The sequence below is a fragment of the Balaenoptera musculus genome, chromosome 2, assembly GCF_009873245.2.
Source record: "Balaenoptera musculus isolate JJ_BM4_2016_0621 chromosome 2, mBalMus1.pri.v3, whole genome shotgun sequence".
Taxonomy (NCBI): domain Eukaryota; kingdom Metazoa; phylum Chordata; class Mammalia; order Artiodactyla; family Balaenopteridae; genus Balaenoptera; species Balaenoptera musculus.
In genome coordinates, this window is record NC_045786.1 from 12,960,981 (window position 1) to 12,986,105 (window position 25,125).

General features: G+C 43.3%; 1 protein-coding gene across 1 annotated transcript in view; it reads left to right on the top strand.

Moving 5' to 3' along the window:
- PIP4K2A (phosphatidylinositol-5-phosphate 4-kinase type 2 alpha) overlaps positions 1-25,125 on the top strand; it is a 175,843-nt gene that overhangs the window by 106,935 nt on the left and 43,783 nt on the right. The window contains 2 exon segments of the mRNA XM_036843779.1: positions 10,577-10,729; positions 24,707-24,853. Coding sequence (XP_036699674.1) covers positions 10,577-10,729; positions 24,707-24,853 — 300 coding nt within the window.

Here is a 25,125-nt window from a genome sequence, read left to right on the forward strand (position 1 = left end):
CCAACTTGTTAGTGCTTCTTAAAGTCACTTCACTGGTTTGTAATATGCACAGAGGTGAACTGTGCATATTACATTGATCATTGTTGGGACAATGTGACTCCCCATGACCGTTTTTTAAGATGTCTTTCAAGATGAATGCTCCCCCAGAGGCCTGGCTGTTACCGTTGCTACAGTTCTGTTCTTCCATCTCCTCTGCCACTTTAAGCTCCGCTCCCCATAGGTGGATGATTTCATGCACGATTATCAACCCAGTGTGTTTTTATTTGCACCTACTGTGTGTAAGGCTCTGTGGTAGACATTATAGGGAATGCAGAAGAGAAGAAAGGATGAAGGAATTTTTTTTTAACTATTACATGACAGATTCTGTATTAGATGCTAATGAGATTTACAGAAACCCAGGCATCTTGATTTTTAATGTTCTTCAAGAAAAACGCATCTCTCTTTCCAGTCTCTCATAGTATCAGAACCTCTTATGACAGGCCTGGGAAGTCAACTAGAGGCTTCGGTTGAAGTTTCTGAGCTGCAGGAAGGATTGCCCACCAGAAACCAAAAAAGTTATACAGGATGGCGATGATGCAGTTAAAGCTAAATACACCATATAATAGAAACTCAGCCCTCTGGTTCTTTGTGGAGGAAAATATTAGGTTTGCTTTTCCCCTGCCGCATCTCCTGAATTAGAATCCCTTGTTATTCACATCTGATGCATTTTCTTCTTTGTATTGGTAACAGAGCATTCTAATTTTAAAATAATTTTAAAAGCTAACGTTTTAAACTTTTGATGTTCTTGTTTCAAGTTTAAAAATAAAATTCTCCAGTGTTAAAGACCTTTAGAGTATACTAAACTTTGGGAAAAAATTTCTGCCAGTATCTCTAAAGTCTATCATGGTGTTCGCAAATGTAGATTTCCCAAATATAATGGAAACTGTCTAAGGGCAGGAGCTGTGTCTAGCTTGTTTACCGGGGCTGCAGGCCCAAAGGTTAGCACCAGCCTGCTCTGGGCAGGCACTTAAGAAATATTTGTGGAAGAAAGGGAGGGACGGCTGAGGGGAGAATCCCCGGAGAAGTGGGCCTTCTGCACCAAAGCATGGAGGCCAGAACCAGATGGTGGCGGGCTGTGGGGAGCTAAAGAAGGGAACGTGGAGAAAGTGGGAACTGGGTGGAAAACCTCAGCCGGACTCTTCAGCCCAAGAGCAGCCCTGTGGATTTTGCACAGGGGAGTGATGTGATGACACCTGGATTTTATAAAAGCAAATGGAGGCGGTTATGCGTAGAATGCATAAAAGGGAGGTAAAGAAATTAGGAGGCTACGAAATATCCCAACGAGTGAAGAAGAGGCATGAACCAGGGCAGTTGGCACTGACAGGGTTGAGCTGAGAGCAGCTTTACGGGACGGGGAGAGGGGAAAACATAGGAGCAAAGGACAGGAGCCGAGGTGCCGGGCCCTGAGAGAGCGGGAGAGTGGAGGTGCCAGTCACCAGGGAAGGGAAGTGTGGGGATGGGAGAGGGGAGAAAGGAAGTTGAGTTTTTAGCCTGTGAGTGTGGAGGTGACCTTGAGGTGCCTGTGTGAGGCTGGTCAGCGTGTAGTTGGCCATCCCAGGATTGGGGTCGGGAGCAGAGGCCCAGATCTGGGAGTGATGGGCACAGAGGTTCTTGTACTGTCTCAAATTTGCTGACTCGAGCCAGATAAGCTCTTTTATTCCTGTGTAACTGTCTGTCGTCTCTTGGGTTTGCCCTGCCTGCTCTTTCACAGTTTCTCCTCACACGTGTTGGCCTTTCAGCTTAGCTACTGGGAACCTCACGATGAATAGCAGACGGAAACTCTGCCTGGGCTGGAAACCGAAGGGCACCCCTCAGATTGGACAACTCTCTTGCCAGACTTTTGGGAAAACTCCCTCCCAGCCCATCAGCACCCTCAGATTTTTTTCATGTGCTTTTTCTGCTGTTTCTCAAGTGTTGAACCAATTACTGCCCCACCACAAACTGACCCCACCTGACAACTCAGGCTTGCTGTTTGCCTTCGTTTTCCATTCCTGAACCCACGTTGGGTTAAGTCTCGTCATTTTCAGCCGAGCACTGACAATCATCCCTGCCAGGGAGCTCCTGTCAGGTCAGGTGCTGCCCGTTTGCTTATCAGGAGCCTCGGACACAGGCCTCTGGTATTTTAATCTGAGTCAAGTACCAACCTGAGCTTTGTAAAGGCGATCTCACGGCGCTCAGTGACGTTCCTGCAACTTTTCTTCTTTCTCTGCTGGTCATTACCGTTCATTTCTGTTTCCTTCTTTTCTGGTAAGTTGTTTCATTATTAATAAGTGTTCAATTGCACTGTGTTCTGCCCCCCTCTGCAATGAAAGCCATTCCACGCCTGGGATCACAGCTCAGACTTTCTTTGAAATTCCCCAAGAGCATAACACAGGGCTTTAAACACAGTGGGCTTTTAATAAATCCTTGATGATGATGTTACCACGTTGGTCTTTCCCTCCCTGATGAGGTCAGAGGACCATCTGCTCGCTCAGGTCCGTCAAACGCAAACCCAGAAAGCAGCCTCGTCCAGGCTCTGGCTCCCGGCTCCTGGGCCGTGTGATTTGAGGCGTGTAATCGTAATCCTGAGTTGTCAGCAGGGCAGGTGTCAGGTCCATGAAACAGGTAGCCCGAATTGGGAGAAAGAACATTTTCCTGCGAGTTGGGAAGCTGGTTTGCGTCTTGGATCTTCAGTGACGGATACTGTGACTTAATCTGGTCGCTTAGCTCTGGTAGGTCTCAATTTTCTCATCTCTGAAATGAGGGAGAAGGACTCCATGCTCTCTGAGGCCCTCCCAGCTGTCACATTTCTGAATCTGTTATTAAGTCACGGCCAATAGGTGACTGTCACTCAGGTTCCTGTACATGATACTGCCGTGTCTCCTTTGTAAGGTGCTGGCTTTTACACATTTGAGCATGGCAGAATTGATTGTACATGGCCTTCCTGTTGACTAAATGGGAAAACTTTCATACATTATTTTTAGCAGAAATACAAACTCATATCAAAATGGGGAAAAAAAAAACCAAATGTTTGTAAGACTATATGAGTAGTTCAAGGGTACTAAATGTTCAAAATGCTTGGGTATTTAAAAAATGGGTAGGGGACCGTAATGGTTGATGTTGATAAATCATGGCATTTTTATGAGAAGTATAGAAAGGTTGGTGGCAAAGATGAGCTAATTAAATTGACATTTCCTCCACCCCCCTAGAGGCCCCAGTAATCCTGGACCTCCCACTGTGGAAATAAACATCTTCAATGCAGACTTTTAGAGGCTTGGGGAGGAAGGCGAGCACCATTAATCCCTTTCTTTGGGGAAAGGAGAATAAATTTCCAATTATAAATGTAGGAAGGCCATTCAGGAGTGAGTTTCATCTCTCATTATCTTCCTTTATTTCTCATTGAGGGCTGACATGGCACTAGAGATTCAAACACAGCTCTTGAGGTTTGAGATGGGGTGTTGTAATGCTACCCACCAGGGTTCTTGGACTCCTTAATCAGCAGAAATTGATAAGAGGCCAGACGAGAAATTCAGACAAGGCTTTACTGGGACTCGTAGCGCAGCACTAGGGAGCGAAAGCACGTAACAGGTGCCCATGCTCACTCACTGAGTGGGCAAGCCGGTCCTTTAAACGGGGTGAGGGTGGGGGCAGGATGGAGGGGGTGCTTAGGGTGGTCACCCCCCTCGCCCCCCCGCTGGTGCTGGGTGCAGGGATCGTGTGCAGGACCCTGCTTTTCTCCCGACACCTCAGAAGTGGCAGTTGGGTTTTTGGTCTTTTTGTTATCTTGTTCACAGTCTGCCCCGACTGCATGCAGTTGTTTTTAGTCCCTTACAGTTTCCTTGTATCGGTTGCTGGAGGAGAGGCTTGTCCAGGGGCAAGCAGTGCAGCGGAGGGTCCCGGGTCCCAGCCTGTCTCTGTAGATCTGTGATGCACTTGGCTGTGGAAAACAGGAGTGGTGGACACTGAGCTTACTTATCCAGAGGCAAGATCGTCCGGCAAAATGGACTAAATTACCCTAGTCTTACGTGCCCTGCACCCACTAGCTTGGCCCTAGAACTTGCACTTTGGCCCAGCGGTTTACGGTATCCCCGGCTCCGCAGCAAGCCTGGCAGCATCCTCTGGAGCAGCACGGGCTGGCTGGCACGCGTCCGCCGCACTGGACTGAATAGGGGGCACCCGCGATGTCGCCTCGCTCGCCCAGACACCGCCCAGGGTCTACAGCTGGGCCCCTCGGGGTGACGCCTGTGCTCCGGGGACTCGGAGGAAGAATGTTTGGACCCACCACAGCCGCCTGTGTGCTGGATGATTGTGCAGTAGGAAACGTCCAGACAGGCAGATCTCTAGGACAGAAAGCGGATGAGAGGTTTCCTAGGTGGGGGGTGGAGGGATAATGGGAGGGACTGCTTATGGGTATGGGGTTTCTTTTTGAGGTTGATGAAAATGTTCTAAAATTCATTGTGGTAATGGTTGTTTAATTTTGTAACCATACTAAAAACCAATGATTTGTGTGCTTTAAATAGGTGAATTGTCTGGTGTGTGAGTTATATCTCAGTAAAGCCATTAGGGAAGAATGTTTGGAGTTTAAGATTAGTTTATATTCAATATGAGAACTTTTTCCCCCTCCACCATTGATTTTGGCTGCCTTTTTCTTGATGTAGGGGCTTATGTTAATAGTATTTCCACTTAGAACAAGTGAATTTAAGGAACTACATACTTTATAATATACAACTATCAAACGTATAGAAGAAAAGGGTAGCCAATGAATAAAAGCAAGTTTGTTGCGGTTTGCGTACATTTATCATTAGATTCCCCCCAAACTAAAAGCAAATCACAGTCCATTTGCTAAGTCTCCACAAACTGAAAGCGGTAACACATTAATGGCTCCTAATTAGTAGAGCAAGAAGGAAACCTAGAGACCATTAAGTCCAACTGTCTTTCCTTGCAGATAATCAGCTAACAGAGTAAGGAGTGGGGGGTCTGACTGCCCTCAACTTCTCACTGCTTCTCTTTCTGCCATACGTGCTGAGACCCTGAAAAGGATAGAAAGGTAGTAAAGGAGTGACTGTTGTGGGCAGACGGTATGTCAGATTTCTGTTACGTCTGTATTTTCAGTGTTGAATTAAGCCTTTTAAAGCTCTGCATTGAACGGGATTGTGGATTTTGTGGTAGCCCAGCATGTTACACAAATGACTTTCCAGACCGGCATCCCAAGGTTGCTTTTCCAAACCTTCTCTCCCCTCAAGCCCTCCCACAGCCCGCCCCTGCTCACCCTCCTTGCCCTTGCTGCCACCTCAAGGTCACCCGAGGCCCTGTCGTCAGGCTCCCTGACGTTCCCTCCCCTGTACCTTCAAGTCCGTTGGCATCTTCAGCCAGCCTGCTTTCCTCCCCTCCTCCTCCTCGGGAAGGGGTCACCCCAGCTCTCCGGGCTACCTCCCCCATGCTTTCTCCATCCTTTAGAGAACTGGCCCACTCCTCTGCCATCCCTCCTGCCCTTTGGCTGGAGAGGATGCTGGGAGCTGAGCAGGGGCCACGGATAGAAGGGAGACCTAGTGGGGTAGGAATTTTTGACTTGAAACTTCCTTGTGTAAAATGTTTTAAATTCTTTTTCAAACTACAAGTGGTTCTTATTGAGGGCTGTAGAAAGTAAGCCGTGAAATGGAGAGTATGAGAGTGGCGAGAATGTGGTTCTTGATTTTCACTGGGTACAAACCAGAGGCTTGGCCAGGGTGGAACAAGAACCAACTGAAGGGACTTCCCTGGCAGTCCAGTGGTTAAGACTCTGCACTTCCACTGCAGGGGGCACGGGTTCGTTCCCTTGTCAGGGAACTAAGATCCCGCATGCCACACTGTGCAGCCAAAAAAAAAAAAAAAAAAAAAAAAGGAGCCAACAGGAAGAACCCATTCTGTAAGTCCTTCATTTTTGACTCACCAACTTACAGAGTAATTGGCTAATGTTGATCTGCACCTCTAACTGTCTTCCAGGTTGAAATTTGCTATTTATAATAATAGCTACCATTAAGGAGTGCTACTGTTCCAGGCACTATTATCAAAACTCTGTCTTATCTAATTTAACCCCCAGGCAAACTTTTAATGATGATGATTCTCATCATTATTACCTTTCTACTAGTATGGAAACTGAGGCACAAAGAGCTTAAATAACTTGCCCAAAGTCACACAATCTTGACGTAGAGCACCTGTGTGTGATGCTTATACTGTCTTCTGGCTTCAATATCAGTGCTATTTGGAACTTGAAAGGTCATCAGACCTCTGCTTATGACAATATGAACCTGAGAGAATATGAATAAACTAAATAAGAGTATGAATAAACTAAATGTAACACAGAGAGATAGTTTTGATGTTCAGAACCCTCTGATGAGTGTGTATGTCGTGGGCTTAGAATGTTTGCTCTTCTGATGGCTTCTAGACTTGGGTAGCTCTATTAGGATATTTCAGAAGACCAGTCAGGGGGTGGAGGCCTCTGCAAGGCCTTCCACGGACGCCGTCCCACTCAGGTCTCAAAGCAAGTGGTTTCTGCCCTCTGGGCCTCTGTTTTCTCATCTGTAAATTGGGTGGTTTGGAATAATCTCCAGGGTTGCCTCCACCTGTCATGCTCTTTGATTATGACGTTTATTTACACATAAGGGGACCCTTTGAGGCTTCTGGAGGTCACTCCCCAGCTCTGTTTCTCTCAGGCCTTTCTCCTCCTGGCATCCCAGACTTGCCCAGGCATCCTGTATGAGGCTATGGTTCACTCTTCCTTTGTGACACAACAAGGGACACTGAGGAATTTCAATATTCAATTTCTAGATAGCAGACTGTTCTGACTACATTCCATGTGTGTCCGTGAACTCCTTCCCTTAGCTCGTCCTCTGGTTCTTGCTGAAATTGTCCAAGTACATCTGGAACCTCTGATGTGTTATTTCCACGCTGCTCTAAGAACTATTGCCATCCCTCTTTAATCCTGGCCCAGATGTCCTAAGCCATCATCATGCCCCTGCTCAGATGGTGGTTGGACTCTCTTCTGACTGGACATCTGCTGGAAAACATCAAATCACCTTCTGAGGCCTGTGCTGCCCTGCACTTCCTAGAGCCATATCTTCGAGGAAATACATTTTTTAGAGTCATAGGAGGTCTGAGGGAGAGACCTAGTTCAGCCTGCCCCCTCCCCTGGGCTTATCCTCTGTCACTTTATAGTCCTGGGAACTGAGGCTCAAAGATGCTGAATGCCGTATCCAAGGGTCGGTGAGTGGAGAGAATGTTCTAGGTCCCAGACCAGCACCCTGCCTTACTCAGTACTGCCCTTACCAACACACACGCACTTCTATCTCATGTCAAAGGTTACAAAAAGTCAATGATTATGGTATTAATTAATGGCAAAAGTTTAGCCTTGCCTTTGTAAATTGCCCCTTTTGGTTACCTCAGAGGAAGCTTTTAGGCGGGAACCTTAGGCACGTCACTTGGCTCCATTGTACCCCAGTTTTATTATTTTCGAGTGGAAAAATGCACCTGGCTCTTTCTATCACATAGGAATGTTGTGGAAATAAATATGAATATGGATTTTTCCAGGCTTTACAGTCATTCCAAGGATCACACATTTTGTGTAAAATTGCATTCACTCTTCTGATTGTCTGCTTGTCTAAGGCTTTCAGTAAATCTGATTCATATATTTTTATATTCATAGTGATTATAAAAGGTACATTCTGAATTTTGACAAAGTGTGCTTGTTCCTAATTTCACTGGTTACTGGAAAACAATGAGCCTTAAAAAAATTCTTCCACACATTGGAAGTAGATATTGTGGGTTGGGACTACTTATGTGATTATTGAAAAATTGAGTTAAGGCAGAATCAAGATGAGAATTTGTAAAGTTTTATAGGCCAGGCCATTATGGGAGGGCCTGTATCCTTATACAAAATCTGTAATGAATAATTATCCATGTCTGAAACTGAAGGGAAAGGCAAAGAATTTGGAAGGAGATAGCATCTGTGCTAAGGAGTTAGTACCTTTTTGACTCTGCCTTTCTAGCCCTTTAGTTTGTAAATCCATACGTTGCTTTGAACGTAGTATTATTAAACATTTCATTAATGAATTAATAGTGAATGCAATGAATTATTCTTCACTGTAAAGTTTCACATTTTAATCAAACCAGGGTTGGACAGACTATAATGGGACAGGCATTCAGGCAGGTACGTTTGTAATTATAACACACTTAATACACTAGACTCTCCACACTCTGCACCAGACAAATCCCATCGTAGCCACAGTTCAGTAGACTCTTGGTTCTCACGTGTGGTCCGCAGACCCGCCGCAGCTGTATCAGCATCTTCTGCTGCTTCGAACGCCCCATCCCACACCTGCCAGGTCAGACGCTGCAGTGTCACGTGATCCCCAGGTGACTCCGCTGCTCATTAGAGTTTGAGAAGCACTGACTCTGCAGCTTTCAATTCTGTTCTTTCCCACTGGTCCGTAACAGAATGTTACATATTCATATCCAATACGCCTAAGAAAACAGTCTATGAAACTGATGCTGCTGTAATTCTGTCCTTTGCTGAATATAATTATCCTTTACTATTCCCCCCTCCCCCAAAAAAGTTATTTTACATGTGTTGTCAGTTTTACAAAGTTTATAACCTGGTCCTGGTCTGTCTTTCATTAAGTTGATTGTTCCTGCTTTGATTTTTATGCCTGAAAGTAATTTGTAATCTTACAATTCCTAGTGTTCTTGTTTTATTTGGAATAACCTTTTACAAATTAATGTTTGGGAGGAAAAAGACCGTTAGCCAAGAGCAATGATTGCTTTTTTTGGCCAGTGTTTAAAACCCCCAAAGAGGGCATTCACTTTGATTTTCTTCCCTTTTGTTCTTAGTAGGAAGTGGTATAAAGGAGGATTTTTATGTTTGAGGAAAAAAATCAATATAAGTAAGAATCAAACTCTTGTTGATATAGCCATTTTCATCCTGAAAATCCTTTTCCTCCTTCTCAGTCTATCTGATGAATTTCAGCTGTCATCATTGAACATGGCCAGATCCTGCTATTTAAAATCATTGGGAGTTACACTTATTTTTTTCTCCCCCTCCTCTCACGTTTTCTAATAAGCTAAGGAAAGCAAATTCAGTTAATTGGCAGGAGCGGCTCTGCACTTGGCAGTTGTGCCGGTTGCACTCAGATAAGGATGTGCCGTCTCAGGATGTAAAGACAGCAGCCGAGGTGCCAGGGCTGGTCCTGGAGATGAGAATGCGCTCCCTTCCCTCAGCCCAAGGACGCCCTCCACGAGTTGCTGCACCACCGCAGTGTCGTTAAGACCTCATACGGCTCAGTCCTGGTGGATTTCATCTGGAAAAGAAGGAAAGGTTAAGGAGGCTTGAACATTCTAGACTGATGGGGAACTCTCACTGACAATCATGATGCAGTGATACCACCTGCCTCTCTAAAGACATCTGTGTCCCGCTAACTAGACAGACTTTGGTTCGTTGGGGCTTTCGAATGCCCACTTTGGGAGAGGAAGGTGAAGTGGGACTGTCTTTCCCTGTGAATCCCTCATACGCCGTCCAGTGGGGCTGGGCAGGGAATGGAGGTCAGTTCTCAAGGGCACAGTTAGCAGAGGCGAAGACCAGACTTCCTCAGATGCTGGGGGTTTGCTGATCCACTAGTCTGGTGACCAGCGTAAGACGGTTGGGGGAAAGCGGGACAGACTTCCTGGAGGGTCTAGGAAAACAGATTCAAACAGGGGAGTCACAGGTGAGAGCAGGGGAGACTTAGCGGGAGTGACAGTGAGTATGGAACGAAATACTAGATCCTGGAGTGAAGTGATTGCAGAAGAGCGCCCACTCAGAGCCCTGCCCCATCCTCTCCAGATGAATCATCCTCAAAAATGGCTGAAGTGGGGTGGAGGCTGGACCAGGTCAGAAACTTCTGGAGCTGTGTTGGAGCACACCTGCCCAGGCCAGGCCCTCCCAGGGCAGCCATGGGCCACAGGGTTTAGTAATTAAGTTGTTTACTACTTGAGTAGTTGACTAGTTGAGAACTTGGGTTCCGAGCCAGCCACACTGCAGATGGCATTCTGGCTCTTCCCCTTACTAGCTGTGTGACTTTCCCCCAATGATTATACCTCTCTGATCCCCATCTCCTCATCTGTAAAACAATGGTGATATCAATAGTAACCATTTCATGGGAATGTTATCAGAGTTGGGAGAAGTCCTCTGTGTATAACGCTTGGCAGAATACCTGTCATATAAGGAAACACTCAGGGAAAGTAAAATGTCCTTTCATGGCTGGAACCTAGTTTTATTGAGAGGGAAATCTCAGCTCTTGTCCAACTCAAAAGAACAAGGTGAACAAAGTAACTCTGATTATAATTCTAGACATTAGATTAGAATCGCTGTTTTCATTTCTTCTGAAGGACTTGCCATTTGAGTTACAATGAATAGAAAATGTTGTCCTCCTACTTATCAACTTCTTCCAAACACAGATGTTTTTGAAAACTTGTGGTGACAACAAATGACCTGGAAATTAGTCTTTAACCGGTTCTCTTCCCTCCTCCCCTGTCATCCCACGGGAAGAATTCCCTGACCAGGAGTGCACCCCTTCCCAACGACTCCCAAGCCCGCAGCGGAGCCCGGTTCCACACATCCTACGACAAGAGGTACATCATCAAGACCATCACGAGTGAAGATGTGGCCGAAATGCACAACATCCTAAAGAAATACCACCAGGTAATGTTTATCTTTATGTGAAACTCTGAGAAGGTTGACATTTGTGACAAATTATCATCAAGGCCAAAGATTTAAATATATAGTTAGGACATGACTAGAACACATTTGACACAAAAATTCCCTCTAGCTGTGTTTTTAAAAATTACTGTGGCTGGATTACCGACAGTTAACATTTAGGAATGATAGATCGGTAGTTAATATACGTAACACGTTTAATCTAAATACCCTTCTGTACAATAGTTGTGATGATTACCATTCTGATTTTAAAATCACTCTGCTTAAGGTTTGGCAACATTTCGGAGGTTATTTTGCACGTGCTGGAAATGAGGTGCTGACCTCTGAGTATTTATACATTTACACCTACAGATCCTCTCCTGCTTTCACTGGTCTCTTCCTGTCCTGGCCCCAGAAAGGCCCACCCCCCGACTCACAGTCTCCTGCCCAGAAGAGTTTCTGATTTTAGAAAGTGTTTGTCTACTCACTACCTCCTTTTCACGTCAGCATTATCCCCTCATCATCACCTGGGGATAAAGTGAAACTACCCTTGGGAACAGCCGTCTCTTTCTGTTTCTTTCCCACCCCCCAAACCCCCCTCCCCCACTCTCTTCCTCAGTAAATTCCAGCACAAAGGCCTGGTAGAGCACACGGTCCCAGCCCCCAGCTAGAGCTGTATGAGGTCGTACTGTGAAGTAGTAACAGCATGAAGTCCCACGTCAGACAGTCCTGGGTTCAGATCTCAGCCCTGTCACTTACTAATAGCCACATGACTTCTGGACTTTAAAGCCTCAGATTCTTGATTTATACGGTGGAGATGGAAACATCAGCTGACTCCGGAGCCCTGAAGATTGTAGGGCAGGTACTCAGCACAGTGTCTGCCACACGCCAGGCTCTCCACACGTGGTGGGGTCATAGCGGTCATCAAGTCCTACAACAGTGGCCAGTAACAACTGTGTCACCTTGAGAAAGTGTAGTCTTATGGCATGAATGTGACCATTGATGGCAATATCGCAGCAGCCACCTTGAGAACTGGTGTTTAAACCACACGCTGAAACACACTCACACAAACATACACACACGCTGTTGCTGTTAACCAGAGGCTTCTCAAGTGTTTAAACCATCACATCAAGTACCAGCCTCTCAAAGTGACTCCTTCAAAGGCACTGCTTGGTTGGATTTGTAGGCTCTGAGGTGCCTGTAAAAGTCAGCTTCCTTCCTTTACTGTCACGCTTTCTGCTGTAACATCAGGAATTATTTCTTTTTTTTATAAATTTATTTATTTATTTACTTATTTTTTGGCTGCGTTGGGTCTTCGTTGCTGCATGCAGGCTTTCTCTAGTTGTGGCGAGCGGGGGCTACTCTTCATTGCGGTGCGCGGGCTTCTCATTGTGGTGGCTTCTCTTGTTGCAGAGCACGGGCTCTAGGCACGTGGGCTTCAGTTGTTGTGGCACGCGGGCTCAGTAGTTGTGGCACATGGGCTTCAGTAGTTGTGGCTCGCAGGCTGTAGAGCGCAGGCTCAGTAGTTGTGGCGCACGGGCTTAGTTGCTCTGTGGCATGTGGGATCTTCCCAGACCAGGGCTCGAACCTGTGTCCCCTGCATTGGCAGATGGATTCTTAACCACTGCGCCACCAGGGAAGTCCCAGGAATTATTTCTTGCCAGTTGCTTCTTCTTCTCAAATATGATCAACTGCATTTTTTTTAATTTTATTTATTTTTTTTAACATCTTTATTGGAGTATAATTGCTTTACAATGGTGTGTTAGTTTCTGCTGTGTAACAGTGAATCAGCTTTACATATACGTATATCCCCATATCCCCTCCCTCTTGTGTCTCCCTACCACCCTCCCTATCCCACCCCTCTAGGTGGACACAAAGCACCGAGCTTGATCAACTGCATTTTGCTTGCAGTGAGGTCTATGAACAAGCTACTTTCTGTTTCTGGAAACTTGGACTGCCCCTCATTTGTTTTTTTCAAAAACACTGGTCAGCCTCTAAGTCCATTAAGCATCTAATCAATCTTTTATAACATCTATTCCTTTTGAAATCTGTCGTACAGCACTTACGCTGTTGCCGATTGTGAAGGATATTTTAAAGTGCTGGGTTAGTACCTATGAGGGTAAAAACGCTCAGGCGTTGGCTTCTGAATAAATGGAATTCTAGGATGCAGCTTTAGCCATTCACTCCTCTCAGGAACTTAATGTCGCGCTGATGCATTCCTTTTTGCTTTCTTTAAATTGTCTCAGAACTTTCAAAGCAATGTGATACCTCAATGACTGATGAAAACATATTATTCTGATAAGTGACTATGATACTATTCTAATACAGTGTGACATGCAATTCAAATATCAACTTCTTGATGACATCTTTGAGTTCAGAATTTTTTGACTTTACAGAAATTACAGTTTGAAACGTTTCCTCTGGGGTAGTTACTGTAACAAACATGCAGATTTGACATATCATCATTATTACATAAAATACATTGGGGACCAAAATAAGTCTATTAACATGCTCCAGGGGCTGTCACAGTACTAAATATTTCATTTCAGTGCTACAGAATGGGTATTTTCTTGGTATATTCTTTATCCAGAAAAAGCTCATTTCTCATTTCTTCAGCATCTGTGTTTTGCTTCTTATAAAAAGTATTTTAAATATAAAGGGTCTTAGTGTTAACCTTAAAACAGAGTGTTGTAGGTCAATTATTCTTGAAAAACAAACAAAGCCATAGAAAAAGGGATCAGATTTGTGGTTACCAGAGGTGGGGGAATTGGATGGATGAAGGTAGTCAAAAGGTAAAAGCTTCTAGTTGTAAGATAAATAAGTACTCGGAATGCAATGTACAACATGATAAATATTAATGCTGCTCTAGGTTATATATGCAAGCTGTTAAGAGAGGAAATCCTAAGAGTTCTCGTCAGAAGGAAAATATTTTTTTCCCATTTCTTTAATGTTGTGTCTCTGTGAGATGCTGGATGCTCACTAAACTTTCTGTGATCATCATCTCATGACGTATGTGGGAGTCAAATCATTGTGTGGTGCGCCTTAAACTTGTACAGTGCCGTATGTCAATTATATTCAATGAAACTGGGAGAAAACAACTTTTAAATAAACAGAGGTAAAGGGTCTTAGTGATTGAGAATCACCGTTGTTAATATGATTTATTTAAAGGACACTACATTGAAGGTCAGGAGACCTAAGTCATAGTTTGTCACAAACTGGTTACTTAAGCGATCTCTGAGCCTCAGTTTCCCCATCTGCATTTCATTCATCCTTTCATTCGTTTGTGCATGTATTTACCCTTTTTCTTATTGAAGTATAATTGACTTACAATATTATACTAGTTTCAGGTGTGCAGCATAGTGCTGCAATATTTTTATAGATTATGCACCACACAAAGTTATTATAATACTATTGACTGTATTCCCTGTGCCATGTGTTTACTCTTGACCTAATTCCAGAGAGGATGTAAGGTGGCCTAGCCTACTTTTAGGATTTATGTCTAGTCAGAATTTTTCTGTCTCCTGCTTCGGTGGGGACTGTCATTTCATTTATTTCTTCTTGCTTTTTGTTGCTTTTACCTTCGAATGTGCCTTTGCTTCTGAACCCCCCTGTCTGGACAAGTCAGTAGGCGTGTTCAGATCCCAGATCAGTAGATGGACAGGCTCTCAGAGAGGGCGGCTCCTGCGAAATAAATTGGATGGGCTTTCTGACAGCTTTGGTTACTCTATGGCGCTTGACGTCTCTTTTTTCTTTTCTTTCATTGTTTTTTTGTTTTAGTAAGATATATCCAGAGGTGCAGCTGTATTCTGGAAGGTTAAAATTACCCTAAGGCCAGCCTCTGGAGAAGTAGAACATTGCTAGATATTTAAATAAATTCCTCCTGGGGTTAATTTTCTGATGAGCCAACCTCACCAGCAGTGCTGTGTGACAGGTGGTTTCCAGAGCACAGACTCTGCAGCTGGCTGCTTTGCTCCCAACCTGCTGTGTGACCTTGGTCAAGTTTCCTACCCTCTCTGCACCTGCTTCTCTGTCTGTACAATTTGGATAATAGTACCTCCTTCATCCAGTGTTGTACTAATCAGGTGAATTGATATTTATTATAGAACCTGCTCAGAACAGTGCCTGGTATATGATAAGTGCTATGTAAATGATCGAATAAGATCATTAAATACCTTTCTTGCGCATACTTAGTCGCCGTAGTCCCGGTGTCGAAATCATTTGCTCTTTGAATCCACTAGGGGGCCTGGTTTCTGGTAGAGTGGCACAGGTGCAGAAAAACCTGAAGATTCAAAGCATAAGGAGTTAGACTTTTTTCCCCAAGCTCCAGCATCTTGCCTTAGTCCTTATTTGCTGCCCAAATCCTACCCTAATTTCCACTGTTCGCTAAGAAAGCGTAGCATCATCTTTCAGACCAGTGGAAAATTTATATTAAGCAGAGTAAACTTTTATGTCTCTTTTCCTTTGTTTTTCTCTTTTTTTATGGTTGGGAAAATAACTTAGTGCTTTGGTGTAAATATCCTTTTCTTCAAATTTCTGTTAGGTTAGGACAAACTCAGGTCTTATAAATTACGATTATCCAAAGAAGAGGGGATATATGTATACGTATAGCTGATTCACTTTGCTGTACAGCGGAAACTAACACAACATTGTAAAGCAACTATACTCCAATAAAAATTTAAAAATATAATAAATGAATGACAGTTATCACCTGATTAGCTGAGCAATGCTGAAGAGCATTCAAAAAGGAAAAAATGGTCAAGAACCTTCTTGAACGTCTTATTTCTTCTAAATTGACTGATTTTTTTTTTTTTTTGACTGACCTGAATTCATTGGGAGTTTTGGTATCGTGTGGCTTCAGCTTTAATTAAGAGTCGATGTCAATAAAATTTTAGAAATTTTAGGGGAGGGAACAAGTTCCAATGCCAATGCAAACGATCAAGAAATGCCTTATGAAAATAGTGTTAGGAATATCTTTTATGTTTTTGAAATGTAGTGTTTAAATTTATTTTTTTATTTCAAAGTGACTGAGTTGACAAATTGACAAAGTTGATAAAGTAACCTAAAAATCCTTTCTTATCCTTTGTTATTTGGGAGACAGTAACTTGAGCCAAATCTAGAAGTTACACCTAAAAATCTGAAATCCTTGTTGAAAAAGCTAGCTAGTACCTCAAGTTTCAGTAAAGGATTTGGGGGTGAATGCTTGACTTTTTTGGAACCTCCTTGGAGTACATCTTTTTATCCTCCCACGGACAGTCACATTGGCCACAAACAGAGAAACTGAGAAAACAGGTCCCATAAAAGCCAAAAATTAAAATTTAAAAATTGAGGGCGTGGTGCCCAAAGAGAAGAAGTTACACACTCCGTCAGCGCTTCCCAAACTGCCGATTATAGACGGAACCCCCGCGCATCTTGTAAAAAATTTACATTCCAACTCAGTAGATCTTGGGTGGACCTGAGATGCTGTGTTCTTCACGTGCTCCCGGGTGATGCTGACGAAGCCCCTGTAAGTGGCAGCACAGGACCAGCTTTCCAGAGCAGGAGAAAGGTTCCGAGTCTGCTCTTTGGCTTTTTTGTTCTCTTTGGAGGAAAGGCCAGTCGAAATGTGAAAAACACATTAAAGTTTTAAGCCCTATAAGCACCTGGAACTATGAGATTCAGGGCAACTCCCAGCAGAGCCTCTGTGCCTTCAGAAGCTGCACATACTTTCCTTGCTTCTCTCTTAGTAAAGTCTGGAAGGCGCTGCCACCTCCAGGGTCCCTGTGGCCTGGGGAGCGCCCCTTCCAGTTCCACTCTGCAGACACTTTGCAGATGGGGGCATCACCGCCTGTTCCCAGCGTCCCAGCCGTCGTTCCCCAGGTTTCCAGCTGCGCGGCCCACTCATCAGCACGTGTTTCCTGCAGCACGTTATCTCCAGTTTCTGGAATTCCCGTTGTTCTTTTTTCTTCATGTATCGCCTGTCTCCCCGCCTCTCTCCAACATCTACGGATTTGACATTTTCATTCTAGCCTGCACGGCACTTCACTTTCCTTTCCCGTTTTCCGTCTCCAAACATCTCTGCTCAGTTTGGGGTAAATTTCTCAACTGTGTCACCCACTCCTAATTCTCTGTTCAGCTGTTCTAATCTGTTGCCTCTCCGTCCAATGATATTTTATTTCAAAGATCATATTTTTCCTTCTAGAAGTTCCATTTAAAAAAATCCACCAGTGCACTCCTGATCGTTTTTCATTATATAATATGCTCCTTTCTGAACTTGCATCCTTTTATTTCTTCAAACGCTTTATGCCTAACTCTTCAAGTTCTCTTTCCGGTAGTGCTAAGCTCTGCCGTCCCTGGAGGTCCTGCATTTGTTGCCTCTTGTGTCTGCTGCTCGGGAGTGACTGGTCCGAGCAGAAAGCCCACAGCATGTGGAGTCAGGATACCAATTGGGGATGGAAGCCAGTGCAGGAAGAGGAAGGGGGGAGGACTGGACAGAGGGGAGGGCAGGCTGCCAGGCAGGCCCCCCCAGGACACCGCCAACCTGGGGGGGCCCTTTGGGGTCCTCTACCCAGATGCTGCCATGTTGGGCCAAAGGGACAGGAAGGCAGGCCCAGAAGGAGCTGCCAACCAAAGGCTGCCGACTGCGCTCCAGAGCCGGGCAGCCAGGCCTCCCAGAGCGCGTAGCGCCGGGATGCTCGGGGCAGTCCGTCTGCATTTCAGTTGTAACCGCTGAGTCAACTCCATCTGTACTTACGGTAAGGTGAGTTTTTTTGTTTTGGGTTTTTTTTTGGTCTTTTTGGCCACACTGCACGGCTTGTAGGACCTTAGTTCCCCGACCAGGGATTGAACCTGGGCCCGTGGCAGTGAGAGCTCAGAGTCCTAACCACTGGACTGCCAGAGAAGTCCCTGATAAGGTGTTTTTTACAAAGTCACTTCATCTTTAATGGTGATGTTATGTATGGGTCTTTAGAACAGCATAACAAACAGAGTTAGGAGCACCAATGTTTGCATTCAGGTATATTCTGCAATATCTCAGTACTAAGAATGTTTGTAAATACTGCAGAGGAATGTTTATTCCTTTTAAGCCTGCTTTTTATTAAGTTTAAGAAAAGCAGTAAAATTTTATACTTACATTAGCTTAAATGGAGTCATCCTTACATTCTTTTATGACTTAAAACTATTTGAAACCAAAAGATATCATATTAACGGACACAGACCATTATCCCAAAATTCAAGGAATTTTGAAGGATAATTCAAAATATTCAAGGAATGTTTGGATTATTTATTTATTCGGTCCTTTTAAAGCAAACCAATCCTTAATTTCAGGCTGGCTTCTTTCTTTCTTTCTTTTCTTTCTTTTTTCCTTCCTTCCTTTTTTTCCTCTTTCCTTTTTCTCTCCTTCCCTCCTTCCTTCTTTCTTTCCCTTTTTCTTTCTTTCTCTCCCCCCCCACCCTTATGAAAAGAATGTTGTTGGAACGATCTATAAACATAGGCAGAGGCACAATAAGGATGACAAATAATTTAACCTTTCAAAAACATTAACTGAAGCAAGACTTTACATTGAAGTATTAATTTGATGCTATATTAAATTGTCACTTCAAGCCTCTAAAAAAAATGAGTGAAACATGATAATAACAGCAATTTCCAAGAGCTGGAGCCCAGGTTCACACTATCATGCGGAGATATAAATATTTATCCGTTCCAGTACGTCACTTAGAATCCTCTCTGCTGAAACCTTCAGTCAGCTGTGAATCTTTTAATGGCATTTCATTTTGCATGAGAAGAAGCAACAAATCAGGGATTCATAATACTTGTTATTCTTGTTGAGCACCCAAGAGCAAAGGAAACCGAGATCTTGTGGCTATTGCATTTTATGTTTTTAAAATTCCTATTTCACCACGTCAGTTTGTCATTACATTACAGTTCTGACAAGCTGTTATACAGGAAAAAGCTCTAAGGGAGACTAATGAAGAGATAAAATTTGCCTTTACTGGTGCCACCATGGAGTTTTGTACAAGAAGATATTTTTTAAAAGAAGACAGAAAAAAGTAAAAACTGTTATTGGTTACAGATGAACATTGCCAGCAAATACAAGTGTCTGAGAAGCACTCTTGGAAAAATCAGAAGCCACCGCAGGATAAATGACAACGCAAGGTGACACGAGGCATCCGGCTATGAAAATGCAAAAGTGAAAAATACTTAATAAAAAGCAATATTATTAAAATGCAAATGTAGGTAATGTGAGTTTAACACTGAGAATATGGACGCTGATCCCAAGAATACTTGTGATGGTTTTAGCTCCATACAGTAAGTGTAAGAAGAATTGATGACCATCAAGGTCACTTGTTAAAAATTTGGGACTAACTATTCCATGACTTATTCAGATGGAAGCTCAGTGTCGTCGCTGAATTGCAGGCATCTGAAAGCTGCCAGTTCGTGTGCCAGACAAGACTTTCCCTGTTTGATGTGAGAGAAGGTGACCTAGAGAGCCTGGAGGGGTGGAAATAACGGGCCAGCTTTGGGCCGCAGATGGGAAGGCCTCTGGGAAAGGACCGAATCTAAGGAGCCGCTGAAAGGAAGGCTCTGCAGGCTCGTACATACACAGCTGGGGCTCTCATAACAGTCATCCCTCTGGCAGATGTGCGCTCTTAATTCCTGATCCACACGTGGAGGACCAGCCTTGCCAAGTGTTTGGTACACTTGTGACCTCTTATCTCCCTTGGGACCTCAGAGTGGCAGAGGGCAGAAGTCCACAGACTCATCTGACCTCTAGGAAAGAGTCTACTGGGCAGCACTAGGGCACTGCACCTGTTGAGTCTGTAAATTGAGATTTTAACATGGCAGACAAGGAACATCTGCGTTATGTCCTTTGCCAATGAGGCAGGATTGCCTCGTAGCCACATCAGGACAGTGGTTGAAAGTGAAAGAAATACCTACACTTATTTTATTTTTATTTTATTTTTTATTTTATTTCATTTATTTTATTTCATTTATCTTATTTTTTTTGTTTTTTTTTTTTTAATTTATTTTATTTATTTATTTTTGGCTGCGTTGGGTCTTCATTGCTGCACATGGGCTTTCTCTAGTTGTGGGGACTAGTCTTCCTTGCGGTGCGCGGGCTTCTCATTGCGGTGGCTTCTCGTTGCGGAGCACGGGCTCTAGGCGCACAGGCTTCAATAGTTGTGGCACGAGGGCTCAGTAGTTGTGGCTCGCGGGCTCTAGAGCGCAGACTCAGTAGTTGTGGTGCACGGGCTTAGTTGCCCTGCGGCATGTGGGATCTTCCTGGACCAGGGATCAAACCCGTGTCCCCTGCATTGGCAGGCGGATTCTTAACCAATGCGCCACCAGGGGAGTCCCCATTTATCTTATTTTATTTTATATTTTTTGGCCACGCCGAGCTGCTTGTGGGATCTTAGTTCCCCGACCAGGGATTGAACCTGCACCCTGGCAGTGGAAGTGCTGAGTCCTGACCACCGGACCACCAGGGAATTCCCCTACACCTTTTTTAAAGAGTGACCCTCGGGATTAAGTCGCTATTTCTCCATTCTCATAATTACAAGAATTGGAAATTAAGCATGTAAAAAGGAGGAAGCAAAGATTCATCCTTAGATTGTCCTGCAATCAAATCAACAATGTTAAAAAGAAATTAATAGATGCTGAGGATGTTTTTAACTATTAAGAAAAGGTTGCTCGTGCCAAAAAACTGATCATGATACTGTAGTGCCACCAGTACACGCTTTTACAATAATTTTTGCAGCATTTGTTTACAGGCGGTTTTGTTAATTTGTCAGCGATCAAGCTTTTGAAGGGGAAGTGCTTAGAGTTCTCATCCCAAAAGCAACATGAGTGAGAAATAGAATTGTTTAGTGTTTCTTTTATATTTACAAAAATATTGCCTCACTTTGTAAACAAATACACACACATGCAACATTATTCATTTTTGGAAAGTCTGTTCTGTGGAGATCCCCTGAAATTGGGAGTTCCCATCCTACCTTTAAATAGAATCCGTTTCTCAGGGAGCATTTGAGGAGCACGTCAGGTGGAAGCCTCGCCTCCCTCGCCCTCTCCTTCCCTACTTCCTTTCCCACCCCTCGCCCCAGGGTCCTGGTTTCATCGGCTCCTGCTTGAATCACCGCTGTCCTTCCAGTGCTGTTTCCCTGATCTTCACACCCTTCACAAAACCCCTGTGCTCTAACTACTAATATTATGCGTCATCTCCAAATGCAGAGACAGAGAGAGGTTGAATAATTCCCCAAGGTCACACAGCTAGTGAATGTGGAGCTGGGTCAGGAAGGCTCGAGCAGCGTGGTGTGGCGATGAGTTTACGGTCTCCCTAGATGTGGGATAACGCCCAGCAGTTTGTGGGGCGGGGGAACCCTCATAGATGTGCCCACTGGTGTAGGGGTGTGTGCACAGCATTTCCCGGGTCAGCTGGTGAAGAATCTGAGAGGAATCATATCTGGGCCTGTTTGTGTCAACTCCCACACGCAGTGACTCCTTGTGCAGTGGTGCCCCAGCCGGGGGCTCACAGACCCAGTGAGACATTCCTCCACTGACAGGAAACGGTGTCTTCCCAGTGCCCGCACCCAGAAATTCAGTTCACTGGGAGAGTTTTCTCTTCTGCAAAGTTTGGACGCATAAATGCTTTCTAAACCTTTGCTACCAACCGCTGCTTGTCAATACTGGACTCTAACACGATAGGCTTTCTGTGGTTGTGGTTTTGTACATATTTATAAACTCAGGAGTTTTAAGTTTATTAAATCTCTATTTTTCAAGGTGTTCATCAGAGAGCCTCATAGGTGAGCCTTGCCTTTGAGAACAAGTGCACATAGAAACTTGCTGATGAAGTGGATCAAATTTGATCTATTTTTTTAACATGGAGTAATTGATTTAATCTTAAAGATAGAGGAGTTGTGGAATGTAATCTGTACGTGTGTTTTCCCCTGGGGGAAGAAAACAGCTTGTCGGTGATTTCCTGTGTAGTAGTCAGGTTTCCTTAACATACTCATCAACATGGATAGTGGTCAGTGTCTGCTCTGTTCCGGGTGCTCTGTGACTCTGTACCAAGATTTTGATCTAAGAGACATCTTCTGCCAGCAGGACTTTTAAAAGATAGGCCATGATGAGAATAACTGAGCAGAATGGCACAAAGGCAGGGGACTTGAACAGCCAAACGGAAACCTGTGTGCCTCCATGTGTTTAAGGCCCATCCAACCATCTCTCTTCAGAGGTACCAGACAACCACTCTTTATTTCTTTACATCAGATGTGAGAAATCTTCATTTCAGCCAAGAGCTCTTTACCACCTGTTTTGCATTAGCGAAAATCAAGTTAATTTACTGTTTTTTGAAAGGCGAGAAATAGATAATGTTCCTCTGATCAGACTTCACATTAAGAACAGGTTGGGGGTGAAACTCAGAAAAATCCATCAAACTAAAATATGTAGCTCAATTATGGTCAGTAAGATTTTTTTTTAAGGGCAGGAGCATCTTTAAAGTCTTCCAAAACTCTGGGTGGCAAAAATCAAACTCCTCTACTGATGCTGTTCATCTTTTCTTTAATGATAAAAACTAAAGGCTTTTTTAAAAAAAAATCTTAAGATGGTTATTACAGTATTTACCACTAAGAAGTCTGAAAGGGCATTCTGATTACTTTCATATTTTTATAAAATGTTCACTGTACAACAGAAAAATTCGAGAATATTTTTTTTGTTTTTTTGAAAAAGGAAGAAAGCAGTTACCCTAAATTTCACCATTACCATGGTGACCATTCTTCCAGACACATCTCTGTAAATAGGCACAATAGGTCCAATTTTTACAATTTTGGAATCATGTTACTCATGCTGTTCAGTTATCCTAGAGAGTTCACACACATGTCATGGGCATAAAAGAGCTTTTTTGAAATCTTCTTTCCCCTTCATTTTAAAGAAAGGAAAACCTAACTTTCCTTTGGAAGGTGCAATGGGACCCAGTTTGTAAGGATGGTCTTTTGAGGAGAAGTGTCTCCATCTTGTGGCCTTTTAGAGTATGGTCATTCAAGACTGATAAAGTCATGTTGTGTTTTTGCAACTCTCCTTGGAAATGGTGTCGGTTCTGGGACTTGTTCAGTGGATTTGATGAATCCAACATGGGGCCAGAGAGTGTCCATCTGTCTGTAGAGCGAGGGCAAGCCCTTTTTCACACCGCTGCTCTGGTGGGCAGTTTATTTATTTCTTCATTGACATGAATTTTTTATTCAATGTCACTTGTAAATATACAAAGTATTCATTTTAATGTGTCCAAAAAAAGAAGAATATTTTTTCATAAATTACTTTTTTTAACTTTATTGAAGTATAGTTAATTTATAATGTTGTATTAATTTCTGCTGTACAGCAAAGTGACTCAGTTATACATATATATATTCTTTTCATATTCTTTTCCACTATGGTTTGTTACAGAATATTGAATATAGTTCCCTGTGCTATACAGTATGATGTTGTTTATCCATCCTATATATAATAGTTTGCCTCCGCTAAAATCAAATTCCCATTCCTGCCCTCCCTCCCCCTTGGCAACCACAAATCTTCTCTATAGCTGTGAGTCTGTTTTTGTTTCATAGCTATGTTGATCTATATCGTATTTTAGATTCCATATATAAGTGATATATGGCATTTGTCTTTCTTGTTTACTTACTTCGCTTAGTATGATAATCTCTAGGTCCATCCATGTTGCTGCAAATGGCATTATTCTTTTTGATGGCTGAGTAATATTCCATTGTATATATGCACCACATCTTCTTTATCCATTCCTCTGTGGATGGACATTTAGGTTGTTTCCATGTCTTGGCTATTGTAACTAGTGCTGCTGTGAACAGAGGGGTGCATGTATCTTTTCAAAGTATCATTTTTTCTCAGTATATGCCCAGGAGTGGGATTGCTGGATCACATGGCAACTCTATTTTTAGTTTTTTGAGGAACCTCCATACTATTTTCCATAGTGGCTGCACCAATTTACATTCCCACCAACACAGTAGCAGGGTTCCCTTTTCTCCACACCCTCTCCAGCATTTGTTATTTGTAGACTTTTTAATGGTGGCCATTCTGACTGGTGTGAGGTGATACCTCATTGTAGTTTTGATTTGCATTTTTCTAATAATCAGCGATGCTGAGCATCTTTTCATGTGCCTGTTGGCCATGTGTATTTCTTCTTTGGAGAAGTGTTTTTCAAAAAAACAATTTTCGATTGGGTTGTTGGTTTTTTGCTGTTGTTGAGTTGTATGAGCTGTTTGTATATTTTGGAAATTAAGCCCTTGTCAGTCGCTTCGTTTGCAAATATGTTCTCCCATTCTGTAGGTTGTCTTTTCATTTTGTTTATGGTTTCCTTTGCTGTGCAAAAGCTTGTAAGTTTGATTAGGTCCCTTTTGTTTATTTTTGTTTTTATTCCTTTTGCCTTGCGAGACCAGTGGGCACTTTAAACATTAGAGTCTCAATAAGAAACAGGAAAACCAGGACTGGAGCCCGACTCTCCCAGCTTCTAACACTGACCTTTCTCCACAATTTCCTTTTTAACCTCGACTTCAACACCGTTAAAGGAGTTGATTTTAGTGGCCAAGTCACGCTGCCTCAACCTCATGAAATCATCGTAAAGGCTTCTAGGGAGGAAGATGGCAGCCCCAGGTAGAGTGTGATTTCACTTTAAAGGAATTACAGAAAGGACCAATCACTTGTCCTCTCACCCTACGCCATTATATCCAAGTTTTGACTTTACAAATTAGTTTGGAATGTTTGTTAGGGAGAAGATATCTCTCGAGATAGAGTTGAATTTTCTTATCTGTGTCTGCACAGTGGACGCAGACCTGTACTGCTGAAGGCAGTACAAACATGGTCATTTTCTGTAAACAGGACGCTAATAGTTGTATAAACCATTATCACTTTGTATAAACACCATAGCAGAAGAGTTACATTTTACATCTGAATGAACACCTTTTGACTGGATCATTTCCCCCCCTTTTTTCTTTCTCTCCTATGCAGTATATAGTGGAATGTCATGGGATCACCCTTCTTCCCCAGTTCCTGGGCATGTACCGGCTTAATGTTGATGGAGTTGAAATATATGTGATTGTTACAAGAAATGTGTTCAGCCACCGTTTATCTGTATATAGGAAATATGACTTAAAGGTAAGATTGATTTTTATTAACTTCTATTCATTAAGCTTGGTCATCCACGTTGTATGTAATTGATCACGCTGAGCAGTTAGGAGGCACCCAGAGCTCAAAGCTGCCAGGAGCGCTCCTTTGTGTTAAGCGAAGACCACTTGTACCTACGAGAGATACCACGTCTATTTTATTCAACAAGTATGTATTGAACACCAGCTATGTGCCAGGCACTGCTTTAGGTGCTGGGAATAGTTTGATGAACAAAACAGACCAAACCTGCTCTCAACGAGCTG